The sequence below is a fragment of the Chiloscyllium plagiosum genome, unplaced genomic scaffold (genome assembly GCF_037043375.1).
Source record: "Chiloscyllium plagiosum isolate Xiang-an unplaced genomic scaffold, Cpla_swu_hap1 HiC_scaffold_5, whole genome shotgun sequence".
Taxonomy (NCBI): Eukaryota; Metazoa; Chordata; class Chondrichthyes; order Orectolobiformes; family Hemiscylliidae; genus Chiloscyllium; species Chiloscyllium plagiosum.
Genome location: NW_028270143.1, coordinates 45,577,331 through 45,591,250, shown reverse-complemented (window position 1 = coordinate 45,591,250; position 13,920 = coordinate 45,577,331). Strand labels below are relative to the sequence as shown.

Here is a 13,920-nt window from a genome sequence, read left to right as displayed (position 1 = left end):
GCAGCCCGCCACCATCATCATTGTCAGACTTCACTCATCCCATCATCCTTCACCATGGACAGTTCTCACCCACCAATCACTCCCTGCCAACACTACAACCCCTCATAGACAGTGTTCACTCTTCTCAAATCAGTGTTGACTCCTTTCCACACCCTTACTCCCTAACTACCTTCTGCAATCACTAGTTCCTGTCCAGTCAATGGCAGGAGAGCGAGTGTTGCTGGTACATTTCTGCTGGGTCAGGGAGCAAGGAAAATGACATTAGGAGTGAAGAGGGTGTGCTAGCTAGAGGGAAGTGCTGAGGGTTTGACCTGAAAATTTCTGTGGGTCTGAGGATGTTTTATCATGAAGCAAAGAATTATGGATAATTACTCATGGAATCTAATATTTTTTAAAAAAGTTTCTTGCTGTGAAACAGAGTTGGGAAATCTCAATTCACACAAGGTTTTGATATTAGCTTAGAAAATGGCAACCCTGCCACAAGATGCTAGCATAGGTTGACTCTCCCAACTTACAGGGTAACAGTAGGATTTCAGGTACAGTATTTTTAAAGCATATGAATCAGAGTCCAGACCAAAATTAGTTCAGTATTATCACAAAAAGGAGCAGAGGGATAACATTCAATTCACCCTCCAAATCACTTGCTGTAACTGTATACTAATATTTGATTCATTTATCATATCTGAATTTCAGAGTTTTGCAACTTCCATCCATTTTTTATTAACTTGCTTGCTTTCTATTCTTCTTGCCTAACTGGACTAATACATGTATACCCCAACTGCTAAATGTTTACCACTTCACTTAACCTCCCTTTGCAAAGCCATGCCATTATCTCAACTTACAAAGTCACGTACCATAGTATCATCAGCAAGCATTCATTTGGTCCCTCCAACCAAGCCATTGATATGAAATTTAAGTATTTGACTACTTCCTAAAAATATTTCAAAAGTAGCATTCAAACTTAAAAGGTGACAAAATTAAAGTACAATTTTCTCAAGCACACATTTCAAGCAAATAAAACTGTCAATATGGCTCACATTGCTCATTCAACAACACTGATGCCATAAGCCCTTTCAACTCAAGAATTTCAATGATATATGCAATTTCAATGGTAACGGTCTAGGAAGCTCTGATTTGAAAGGCTGGAGGTTAAAAACATTAAAGAGCAACCAGATTACACAATGATGAACCCATCACTGGCAGTTTAACTTCGAAATCAATTCCTGAACTTTTGACTGCAGCTTTCAGTTATGCAATTAATTTAATGATGCACAATATAGCATAAAAAACACAATAATTCACATAGTTCAAATGGATTTCACAAAAAAAAATGGAACGAATTGTAATTATCTACCTTCTTTCGTTTCAGTTTTCTGATCTTGGCTTTCCAGCTCAGATTCAGTTCCTAGATTCAATTCAGGAATCTCGTCATCTTCATCTTCTGCAGGAAAGGAAGTGAGAAAAAATCCCAATTAAATCTGCTTATGTATTCTCCATCAAATGTCAAATTTTCTCCTATTCTATACAAGGAAATCAGAGTCACCACAGAGCAGAATGTGAAGGTTCCCCATTCAAAGCATGCCAACCTAAACACAAGCGAGGAAGCATTAACTCCAGAATACAAACCTGAAAGTGAATACAGAATTAGCAATAATTTTAGCAAATGCAAACATGAACTCAATTCAAAGAAGTCAGTATATTTAAAAAATAGAATCAGATTTGCATTTGGTCAACAGGGTGGATAGGTTTGGAGTCAGATAAGAATGGCAATGAACTAGATTCCATTCATAATCCTTCTGAATAATTAAAAATCATACTAAATATTACAGTGACTGGCAAAATTGATCAAAAACATGTTTATATTAGAACACAGAACATAGAAGAATACAGCGCAGTACAGGCCCTTCGGCCCTCGATGTTGCGCCGATCCAAGCCCACCTAACCTACACTAGCCCACTATCCTCCATATGCCTATCCAATGCCCGCTTAAATGCCCATAATGAGAGAGAGTTCACCACTGCTACTGGCAGGGCATTCCATGAACTCACGACTCGCTGAGTAAAAAACCTACCCCTAACATCTGTCCTATACCTACCCCCCCTTAATTTAAAGCTATGCCCCCTTGTAATAGCTGACTCCATACGTGGAAAAAGATTCTCACTGTCGACCCTATCTAAACCCCTAATCATCTTATACACCTCTATCAAGTCACCCCTAAACTTCTTTTCTCCAATGAAAACAACCCCAAGTGCCTCAGCCTTTCCTCATACGATCTTTCTACCATACCAGGCAACATCCTGGTAAACCTCCTCTACACCCGTTCCAGTGCCTCCACATCCTTCCTATAGTATGGCGACCAAAACTGCACACAATACTCCAGATGTGGCCGCACCAGAGTCTTATACAACTGCAACATGACCTCAGTACTCCGGAACTCAATTCCTCTACCAACAAAAGCCAGTACGCCATATGCCTTCTTCACCGCACTATTTACCTGGGTGGCAACTTTCAAAGATTTGTGTACATGGACACCAAGATCCCTCTGCTCATCCACACTGCCAAGTATCCGACCGTTAGCCCAGTACCCCATCTTTTTATTACCCTTACCAAAGTGAATCACCTCACACTTAGCTACATCGAACTCCATTTGCCACCTTTCTGCCCAGTTCTGCAGCTTATCTATATCCCGCTGTAACCTGACACATCCTTCCTCACTGTCTACAACTCCTCCGACTTTCGTATCATCCGCAAACTTACTCACCCAACCTTCTAACCCCTCCTCCAGGTCATTTATAAAAATGACAAACAACAATGGTCCCAAAACAGATCCTTGCAGAACACCGCTAGTGACGGCACTCCAAGATGAACCTTTGCCATCAACTACTACCCTCTGTCTTCTTCCAGCCAGCCAACTCCTAATCCAAACCTCCAACTCACCCTCAATGCCATACCTCCGTATTTTTTGCAGTAGTCTACCTTGGGGAACCTTATCAAACGCCTTACTAAAATCCATATACACCACATCTACTGCTTTCCCCACATCCACCTCCTTAGTCACCTTCTCAAAGAATTCAATAAGGTTTGTGAGGCACGACCTGCCCTTCACAAAACCATGCTGACTATCCTTGATCACATTATTCCTATCCAGATGTTCATAAATCCTATCCCTTACAATTCTCTCTAAGATTTTGCCCACAACAAAAGTGAGACTCACCGGCCTATAATTACAAGACCTCCTTCATCACCTCAATGTGCACTAGAAATTCATTTAATGTATTATATGGCGACGATCAATCTTTCAATCCTGCAGGGATCTTTAACAAATTCATTAACCTTCATGGGCTTAAATGGTTTTTAAAAAGGGATCAAAACATTAAGCTGTAATGGTCACAGATCACCTGACTGACAGACCTCTGTGCTTGTATGAGGGCTCAGCTAACCCACGTCAATTTCATAGCTCAAACAACCAGCTGACCAACTGTGGTCTCAGGTTAAACCTTTACATGACAAGGACACTCAAAGCGTTCTCAACCGTATAGACTTCAAACTTCCTTTGTTCTGGACACTACCCCGTTTTATCTCTGTGTCTGTGTGAGGGCTCAAGTGACTGCATGAAGGCCATATGTTTGACATCACCTCTTATTTTTCTCAAACTTAGCTCTTCCCCTCAAAATCTTGTAATCATTTCTACTTATGGTCACAGTTAACGACATTTTAACTGCAGAGAAAAGGCATGTCCTTGTGCAAAAAAACACAAACTTTAATTGCAACCACCTGAGAATGTTCAAAAGAAGACGAGCAGTTTATCCCTTCTCACCTGGTCATAACATCCTGCAGTGGTAAACAAAATTCTCAATCAAATTAATTCTCGAAAATTTGTCTTTTTCCTAGCACGATAAGTAACCATTGATTATCATTGGAACAGCTGCTGAAACTTGTTTGAATATTGCTTGTGATCTGTTCTTGTAGCCACCAGATTTAGATGGCTAGTCCAACTCAATTTCTGATCAATGGCAAACCCCGCTATTCATATCCTGGGGATATTGCACTAGCAAGGTATTTGGGAAATAATAAAAGTCATAATATTCTAGATATTGGAAATCTGAAACAAAAAGCTGAAAATACTCAGCAACTGGTCAGCATTTGTGGACAGAAAAATGGTTATCTTTTCATGGCTGTAACCTATTGTCAGAATTAGAAAACTTTCAAGCAAGAGCCTGGATATTGGTGAGCAAATTCAGGGTCCAAGAGAGCTGAATATATATTGTGTCGTACTGGGACGCACATGTTCAGGCAGACTGGACTTGATAGCACCGTACCCACCGTACCAAAACAAAGTTATCAATGTACTTGAGGCACACTGAATCTGCAACCTGCTGCTCCAGTCACAATTAGAATTGACGGTCACATTAGAACAGGACCTATTATTTGGAGAGAAATATGGTAGGTACGATTATAAATCAACATTTCCAATTGGGATATTAAAATCTACAATCACGATCGAAGGCATCGTAAATAGGGCAATGATTGCCTCGATAAAATGTTCCAGTTTTGTGTACACGTGATGGAAATGTATTAGCTATGACCTGACTTGCCTGCTGGACAATTTTAGAGTGATCGTTTCAAGTGCTTATCAGTTATTTTGAATAAAAACTGTTATTTCCAAATGATGCCTGTTTTCTTATGCCAAAGAATGTTGTGGTTTTAAGTTTAATGGAAGGTTAATAACTTAGCATTTATTACTCAATTCTTCTTCTGTACCAGTCCAAGAACCCCAGACATCAATTCAAATACAGGTAGCATTTTTACCACATCACTCCGTCACCTAATAAGTGGTGAATGTGAAAAAAAAGAGCCCCTGACAATAAAGTACTGGTCTCCAAAAAAAAAGTAGCCCTTAAGATCAAGAGCAGCTCTCCAAACAAAATTTTAACAGATACAAAGCAGCAGCCTTTGTTGTATAATATGGACAACCAAGATGCATGCAATTGTCTGGCAAAACGAAGTTGTAAAGTACATCATACTGAAAACTAAACTTTTGATGGGTTTTATAAATAGAAGCATAGAGTTCAAAAACATAGTTTTGCTGAATCTATATAAAACCATCAAATGTTACTGTGACTATGCTTTCTAATTTTAGACATCAGAAGGATGCTAAGACTTTGCAGAGATTGATTTCTGAACCCTCAACTCTAGCATGTGGGAATTTGATGGCAATGAATGAAATCATGAAGCATTTAGATAGAATAAATAAAAACTGTCCCAAATTGCTAAAGGATTGACAATTAGATGACTTCCCATTTAACTTCTTATACTAGTCAATTTAAACGAACCAGAGGCAAGAAAAGGAAAGACACCTAATAAAAAATTGTTCAGAACTGAAATTCACTTTCTCCCGGAAAGAGGTGGATGCAAAGTCAAGTTAGTGTTTTAAAAGGAAATTGGTTGGACACTTGGAGCAAAAACAAGGAACAGGTAAAGAATGGGTTAGGTAGGCGGAGGGGTGGTCACTGCAAGCAGTGACCGGATATCTCTTTGAAAGGACTGACACAAGCTTGATTCGCTGATTGGCCTCCTCCTGTGCTGCACTATTCTTTGGACCAAAGATGCATCATTTGACAGAAGCTATAGGGGTGGAGGAGATGGGATGAGAGGAATGGAGACAGGAGAAGCCACAGGGTCAGCGATTCCACTCTGTGCCCTGAGAGTGCCTTGGTGGGCAGCAGATAAAAGGGGTGAAAAAAGACAAAATGAAAATTTTGATGTACTGTGGAAGGCAAGAATGTCAAAACTGATATAATGCAAGCCTAAAGAGTGTGGTTATAAAACAAATAGATAAATAAAAGACGGATCAAGACAAGTTTTAAAGGCATCTACTGTCCAAAACAAAGAAAAATGGGGAAAATTGACGTAGTACAATTGACACAAAAACAAAGCTTTTCCAGTAGTGGGGGAGTCCAATTTAAAGGAATATAAATGGACCAGGTTAAGGCACATATGAGCCATAAACTCATTGAATGCTTGCTGGGCTGACTGAGTGACGTCTGTTCTTATGTTCAAAATGTGACAATTTCACAATACAAAGTACATTTTTAATATATTTCAACTGCAACATTAATACTCTTGCTTAGAAATAGCAATAATTTATATTTCACTGAAAAAGAAAGGGCAAAGTTTTCTGGAACAGATACGCTTTTGATACTTCTCAGCTTCTCATTCACATAAATCTAACATTATACCTATACCAAATAGGTAGTATTCCCTGAACTATAAATAGTGACATAAAAAGGAAGAAGTTATTTTAGTCACAATAAAATTGAAATAACAATTTTAACAGTGCTGCATAGCAGCTTATAGTTTAAAACAAACTGGTGCATGTACATTGCAATTCTGGGTCTCTAAATGAAGGGTTTGAAGGCTATGCAAACATCAGTCTGCAAAGCTTTGTGAACCTGGTCACCTATCACCCAGCAACTCATTTTATATGCAGTTCTCACCAACTTCACTAATCAACTTGCTTCTGGGCAAAATACTTTGCTGAACCAAAAGGTTAATGACTTTGGGCTACAGAGTCTTAACATGGCATTAGAGGTACCAAAAATGAGGTCAGAAACAAATGCAAATTCAAATGAATTGCGAATATTAATACAAGCTACTCAAAATACCACAATCTAATATCAGAAGAAAACAAACACAGGAAACCATGTTTCATGCAGATGTTTTAGGCCTTTTTGATGACTCCTAAGATTGATACAAATCTGCTGACTCCTCAGCTATCAAAAATCAAATTACATTTTTCACCTGAAGATCAGATAGATATTTGACAATTATATTTTTGTAAAGGTTAACAAATGTTAATTACGTTGCAAGCTGTTCGCGATAAAATTAAGTACCCTCTTGCATGCTCATATCTGAGCTTTTCAGCTTCCTGTTCACATCAATCGAATTCTGCACTGTAATTTGGTGAAACATAGATACATTGAATGTGGCTAGATCAATTATGAATTGGCAACTTTGTGAAAGGCACAGTCAATGCATTGCAAGTCATTGAGTTACGGAATCACACATTGCAGAAACAGACCCTTTGGTCCAAATCATCAGTGCCGACCAGACATCCCAATCTGACTTTGTCTTTTCGGCCAGCATTTGGTTGGTATCCCTCTAAACCTTTCCTATTCATATACTTATCCAGATACAACTACAACTTTTAAATGTTGTAGTTGTACCAGCCTCCACCACTTCCTCTGGCAGCTCATTCCATACATGCACCACACTCTGCGTGGGGAAGTTACCCCTCAGGTTCTTTTTAAATCTTTTCTCTCTCATCTTAAACCTATGAGCTCTAGTTTTGGACTTGCCTACCCTTGGAAAAGCACCTTGGCTATTTACCCTATCCAAGCCCCTCATCATTTTATAAACCTCTATAAGGTCACCCCTCAGCCTTCAACACTTCAGGAAAAAAAGCCCCAGCCTATTCAGCCTCTCCCTATAGCTCAAAACCTCCAACCCTGGCAACATCCTTGTAAATATTTCAAGCAGCCACTCAAGTTTAACAACATCCTTCCGATAGGAGGGCAACAAGAATTATATGCAGAATTCCAAAAGTAGCCTCACCGATGTCCTGTACAGCCCAACTCCTATATTCAATGTTCTGACCAATAAAGGAAAGTGTACTATGCTTTCTTCTACCTGCAACTCTACTTTCAAGGAACTATGCAGCTGCACCCCTAGGTCTCTTTGCTTGGCAATACTCCCCAGGGCTCTACCATTAAGTGTGGAAGTACTAGTTTGCCTTACCAAAATGCAACACCTCACACTTATCTAAATTTGAGTCCCTCTGTCACTCCTCAGCCTACTGGCCCATCTGACCAAGGTTCTCTGAGATGACCTTCTTCACTGTCCACAATACCACTTACCAACCATATCTCCTATTGTCTCCTTTATGTAAATGAAGGACAGCAGTGGAATCAGCACTGAACCTTGTGGCACACCACTGGTTGCAGGCCTCCAGTCTGAAAAACAACCCTCCACCACCACCCTCTGTCTCCTACCTTCAAGCCAATTTTGAACCCAATTGGCTAGCTCCCCCTGGATCTCATGTGATCCAACTTTACTAACCAGCCTACCATCCAGAACCTTGAGATGAGGAGAAATTACTTCACCCAGATTATGGTGAGTTTGTGGAATTCACAAGCAAAAAGTATTTGAGGTCAAAACATTGTGTTTTCAACAAGGAAGTAGGTACAGCTCTTGTGGCTAAAGGGAGTGAGTACACTTCAAAAGTACTAAATTGGCAACAAAGCATGCTGACACTTGGTGGTGAGAAGTGCTAAAATAAATGTAAGCCTTTCCTTATTTAGCCCCAGAACATCCATACGACATTATAAATAACTGATTAACTCCTACAAGTCAAATTGAGCAATGACACCAGGAAGCAAGTGAACTGCAACTTCTAAAATCAACTTCAAAAAGTCAACTACAGTTTTGAAAGATCTAGAAAGTGAAAAGAAAAATGTAATCTCTGGTGTTTATATAACCCAAGCGTAAGCATTATCCTGATGTTCTAAATTTAGATGCAGGATCCTCAGTTGGGGTATTGCAGAAAATGAACAAATTTAATCTTGCACAATGATGAGAGTCACAGGCTGTTTAAATGAAATTTTCAGCAGCACATGGTTCCTGCCAAAGGCCGTTGTTTCTGGATTGCCAGAGTGCATCAGCAAGATGATGGATCCTACATTTTGCTGTCGGGGACATGTCTCATTTATTGGACAAATGTCCTGTAAAAGAGAACATCTGTTGGATGTTAACTGCAGGACCTCACAACTCCTTAGCCGAGGCCAGAGTTCTCCAGAGCCCAACTGAAAAGAAACAGATCCACAGAAATTGGAAACCATCATCACAGTCATAGTCAGTGATGAGACCCAACAAAAAAAATGAACTGTTTCATGGAGCATATCTGTAGCAACTAATTGATTCCTTGCTGAAGCACAAATCTATTCCATAGATACTGCTTCAGAATACATTTGCTGCCTGTACATTGCATTGGCAGCAGTATAGAGATCGGTTCAGTCTCTGGCCATCTTGCCTCAAGTGATGTGCTTGCACCTTTTGCTCCTCCTCCACGTTATTCATAATCAGGGACAGGATAATTCCCAGTTTTTTTTTGGGGGGGGGGGCGTTGTTGGGGACAGGCGCTGATGCCATTAGGTGCTAACAGATGCTGGACGGCAAAACTGTCAAGAAAGAACAGTCAAAAGTGGGTGTTTGAGTCAATTATTCTTAGAATAATAAAGACTGCTGGGCTGAGGCTCCAGAAAATTAACGGGCCCTCTGCTTCCCTGTTTTGGCCAGAAAAAACAATTCCAAAATCATGAAGTCAGCAAGGCCACTGTTTTTCAATGTGCATGACATAAGTAAATGTGCACAATTAGCAATCACCATTGAATGTAATGGGAGGCTGAGCAGAGAACAGATTTATTTTTAAGTCAAATTTGATACAGTTAACAGTGAAATGATGAAACTGTGTTAAATTCCAAAATTATTTTTTTTGATAATTTAGAATGTATTTGCAATATTCAAAAAAAGATTATTCATGAAATTTATGTTTGTATTTATTTGTGAAATCACAACATAAACAAAGTCTGAAGAATTTAAAGGATTAAGAGCATAACCTCAAAATTCACGGCAATTCTTTCAAATTCAGCACTAATATTGAATGACAATTATATACACCATTGGTTCCCACTCTTTTCCATAGCAAGGCACCCTTCAATGAGACAAAAAAATTTCATGGTGAAACAACTCCACAGAGGCCAGTATCCCATCACCAAGTTACCCTTTATTTACATGTGGAGAGTGCTCGACACCACTCCATACATCAGGAGCATTTCAGAACTGACAGCCAGACTACTGCGACCACTAGGACTTATAACAGCACACAAACCAACAGCCAACCTCAGACAACAACTCACCAGAACGAAGGACCCGATACCCAGCATGAGCAAAACTAATGTAGTGTACAAAATCCCATGCAAAGACTGCACAAAACACTATATAGGACAAACAGGAAGACAGCTAACGATCTGCATCCATGAACATCAACTAGCCACGAAACGCCACGACCAGCTATCCTTAGTAGCCACACACGCAGACGACAAGCAACATGAATTCGACTGGGACAACACTACCATTATAGGGCAAGCCAAACAAAGAACAGCCAGGGAATTCCTAGAAGCATGGCACTCATCCACAAACTCCATCAACAAACACATCGACCTGGACCCAATATACCGGCCACTACAGCAGACAGCTGAAACTGACAACCGGAAGCGGCAGGGACAGGCCACTATAAATGCCGGAGGAAACACCACAGAAGCGCTTCACAGGAGGCTCCCAAGCACTGAAGATGTAACCTAGACAGGGGACAAAACGTTTGCAACAAAAATTTCCAGCTCGGCGAACAGAACCACAACAACGAGCACCCGAGCTACAAATCTTCACCCAAACTTTGAAGAACAGGATGCTTTTTTTTAATTTTTGTTTTTTGAAGGCCAGTATCTAATCATCAAGTTATCCTTTATTTACATATACTCTTAGAGTGAGCAGAATCCCGGACACTCCTGTTTATTTTTTTTTCCTTTTATTTGTTTTTTTTAAACCCCCACACTACCGCCTAAACAGGATGCTCTTATCTATTAGCCAGGGCTCCCTGATTGGACCAGATTAACAGCCCTAATCAGGAAACTCGTATTCCCCGACTGACCATGTTATAATCACTACACACAGTACACCCATTTTAAGCTGAATTGACTGCTCACAAATATCACATTTACTTGCATTTACTCCAATAACAACCTTACTAGACAACTTTTCAATATATTGCACAGAAGCTAAAGAATAATCTAAAGCATTAATATTTCAAAACACACTGTCTTTGACTATGAGCACACACATCTTTCAAAATCTATTTAATTAACTCTTCCAACTATTCATGAATGATGGATCACAGCAAAATGTAACGTAAAGTAAACTGCACCTTCCTGGTGTAATCAGAAACCTTGGCCTGTTGATATGCGTAGACCTTTTGATTTAGGGAGAAGTTGGTGAAAGGGCTGCCCCTCAAATCTTGTTCTCTCAACAAGTGCTCCCTCCTGTTGCTTTTCATGTACTCCAGTGTTAAAAATACTAGCTCATAGGAGCCAATGTCACAAACACAAACATTCGTTAAGAGTATGGTCCAGTATCATTGAATATTCACGTACCACATCAGCCAAAACATACATAAAGACACCTCCCCAAACAGCAACAGAAATTGCTGGCAAAACTCAGCAGGTCTGGCAGCATCTGTGGGGAGAAAGCACAGTTAACATTGCTAGTCTAGTGGCTCTTCAAATGTGGAATTCCCTCCCCAGTGAAGCAGTTAAGGCTCTACCTTTGTCTTAAAAACACTCAATGAGGAATAGATTTTTGAACAGTAAAAGAATTAAGGGTTATGGTGAACGGGTGGGTAAATAGAGCTAAGTCCACAAAAAGATCAGCCATGATCTTACTGAATGGCGGAGCAGGCTTAATGGGTCAGATGGCCTACTCATGCTCCACCTTCCTATGTTACAGTCAGCATTTACAATTCTTTGCTTTATATTACCTCTGCAAACTTCAGTTTCACCGTGCGATTCAACTATGGCTCTGCAGATTCCTCTCCTCCTTTTAATGTCAGCTTTTGTACAGACTCAGAAGACAGTGGACTAAAAAGGTCACACATCCAGCCAGTTTTCTACACTTGTTGATGGGGAAGTAGAAATTCAACCTTCCCTTACAGTGTTTGAGTATCAGACTATGCATCTTGACAGCTGTATGTGCTGCTGACATTGCTAGTGGAAGTAGCTCAAGTGAATCCCTTGCCACTGTCTCTTGCTAAAAGACCAGCTTTGACCTGAAACCTTGAAGTTTATCTGTGGCGAAGATCATCTCGTTCTTCCTCTGCGTTTTAGTATTCAGTTCATTTAGATGACTGAAAATATCTGCGAGATATTCCAGCTGAGCCCATTAGTAATCATCAGATAGTAGCTCTTTGTAAGGCTTTTCATGCATTGTTGAATACTGTGTTTTCTCTGGAGCTCATGAATGCAGGAAATAACTTTCCCCTGTGCAGCTGGGTGCATAACAATCAGGGTGCTCGGCCTCCATTTCTGCTCACAAAATAGTGAACAAACGTGATTTCAATGGCTATAATTTTATATAATTTACAATTTTCACAGCTTGCTCTAATATTGGTAGCTAACTCTCAATACATCATTTTGGCGATAACAGCTTTACGGTCAAGGATGCAATGGGTGACTTAAATGCTAGGATTTTGTTCTTTCACTTTACGGACAAATTCAGACTTTCCCCATCACAGTGACAGGGGAAAGCTTCATTGCAAATGCTCTCACAAGGCCCAGCTAAACTTCTTTTCCCTCAAGTAGGTATCCGTGACTCGAAATATTTCTTGTCCAATTACATGACTTGGTAACTCCTGACAAATAAAATTCTCCTGAATGGCATTCTCATCGACAGTGAAAGTTTCAGTACCTGGCAGAGTTTGCTTAGATCAGTGGACTTGTCAATCTGCAAATCTGGTTAACCTCTTGCAGCACCTCAATATTAGCTGATATGTCGTCAATTTGCCATTTAACTATATTATCAGAGAGTGGAACTTTGTTGATCTCTTTTGCAGCATCAACTCCTACCATCACACCTAGAATTTGTTTTTAAAAAACAGGCATGATTGCAGTTTTTGCAATCATACGGGGCTTGATTTTGCTACAACCTCAGCCATCAGGTAATCGATCTCTTGAGCTCTATCCAATACCTGCACACACTTTCAGATGCTGGGTCTGCTTGATGTTTTGTTTCCTCATGTTCTTGATGTTTTGAATGCGTTTGTTCACAAGAGATGGATACTTCATCTATTAATGGCATCTTAACTTATTGCTTTCTCTCCACAGACGCTGCCAGACTTGCTGAGTTTCTCCAGCAATTGTTTTCGGTTCTTGCTTTTTCAGATATTTTAGAATTAGTAGAGGAATCACCTCTAATGACAAGAAACTTATCACATTCTTCTCAAAATTTAAGACTTAGATATGTGGTTTAAGGAAAAATATTCACTTTAAAATTTGTGCAAATGTGTAACTAATGTAAGTAGCAATTATACGTGGGATATCATTTAGAGCATGAGAAAAGTCATCTAAAGGAATGATATAATATGCTCTTGTAAGAATTAAACTTCCTGGAAAAATGCCCCCAAGCGGATTATTACCCATGACATCTGAAGTTAAACAAATCTACAAATGTCGATATGTTATGAAACATGCTGTTTTCTCAAATAATATAACCCTTTGCATCATCAGCTACTCTCATTATTTGTGCAATATTTCACTTACCTAACTGGACTGTCATTGCATTGTCCATCTTTAGATTAATCCCCAACTGCTTAACTACCTACAAAAATACCAACACGTTACAAGTGGTTCAGTTTAAATTTACAAAATACAGCCACAAAATAATTTCTCAGCTTACAGGCAGAACTCTCAAGGGGAAAGGGAATTGCAGTAAAGAGAATCAAGATAGATAAATAGAAGCCAATGGAAAGGTAACTTCAGTGATTTTGTTTCCATTTCATGTCATCAAAAGTTTTAACAAGTCATACTATAACTATGGAAGTCTCATACCAAGGTATTTCAGGAAATCTGAAATGGTCAAGTAAACTTTGCATCCTGAGTATTGCACGCGATTTTCTAAATATACATGTGTATTGAGATGCAAAGTCCCGAAAATAACTTTGTTTATGAGAAATTGCAGCCAGTAAAAGTTGCTTGATGAGGGAAGGGCTGGAGATGTCATATACATGGACTTCAGTAAAGCATTTGATAAGATTCC

At 39.5% G+C, this 13,920-nt stretch overlaps 1 protein-coding gene across 5 annotated transcripts in view; it reads right to left on the bottom strand.

The window, feature by feature from the left end:
- Positions 1 to 13,920, bottom strand: part of dync1i1a (dynein cytoplasmic 1 intermediate chain 1a) — a 279,043-nt gene that overhangs the window by 123,666 nt on the left and 141,457 nt on the right. For all 5 annotated transcript variants that reach the window (XM_043689901.2, XM_043689900.2, XM_043689899.2 and 2 more), the window contains exon 7: positions 1,355 to 1,441. In XM_043689901.2, coding sequence (XP_043545836.1) covers positions 1,355 to 1,441 — 87 coding nt within the window. The remainder of the gene's footprint in view (positions 1 to 1,354; positions 1,442 to 13,920) is intronic.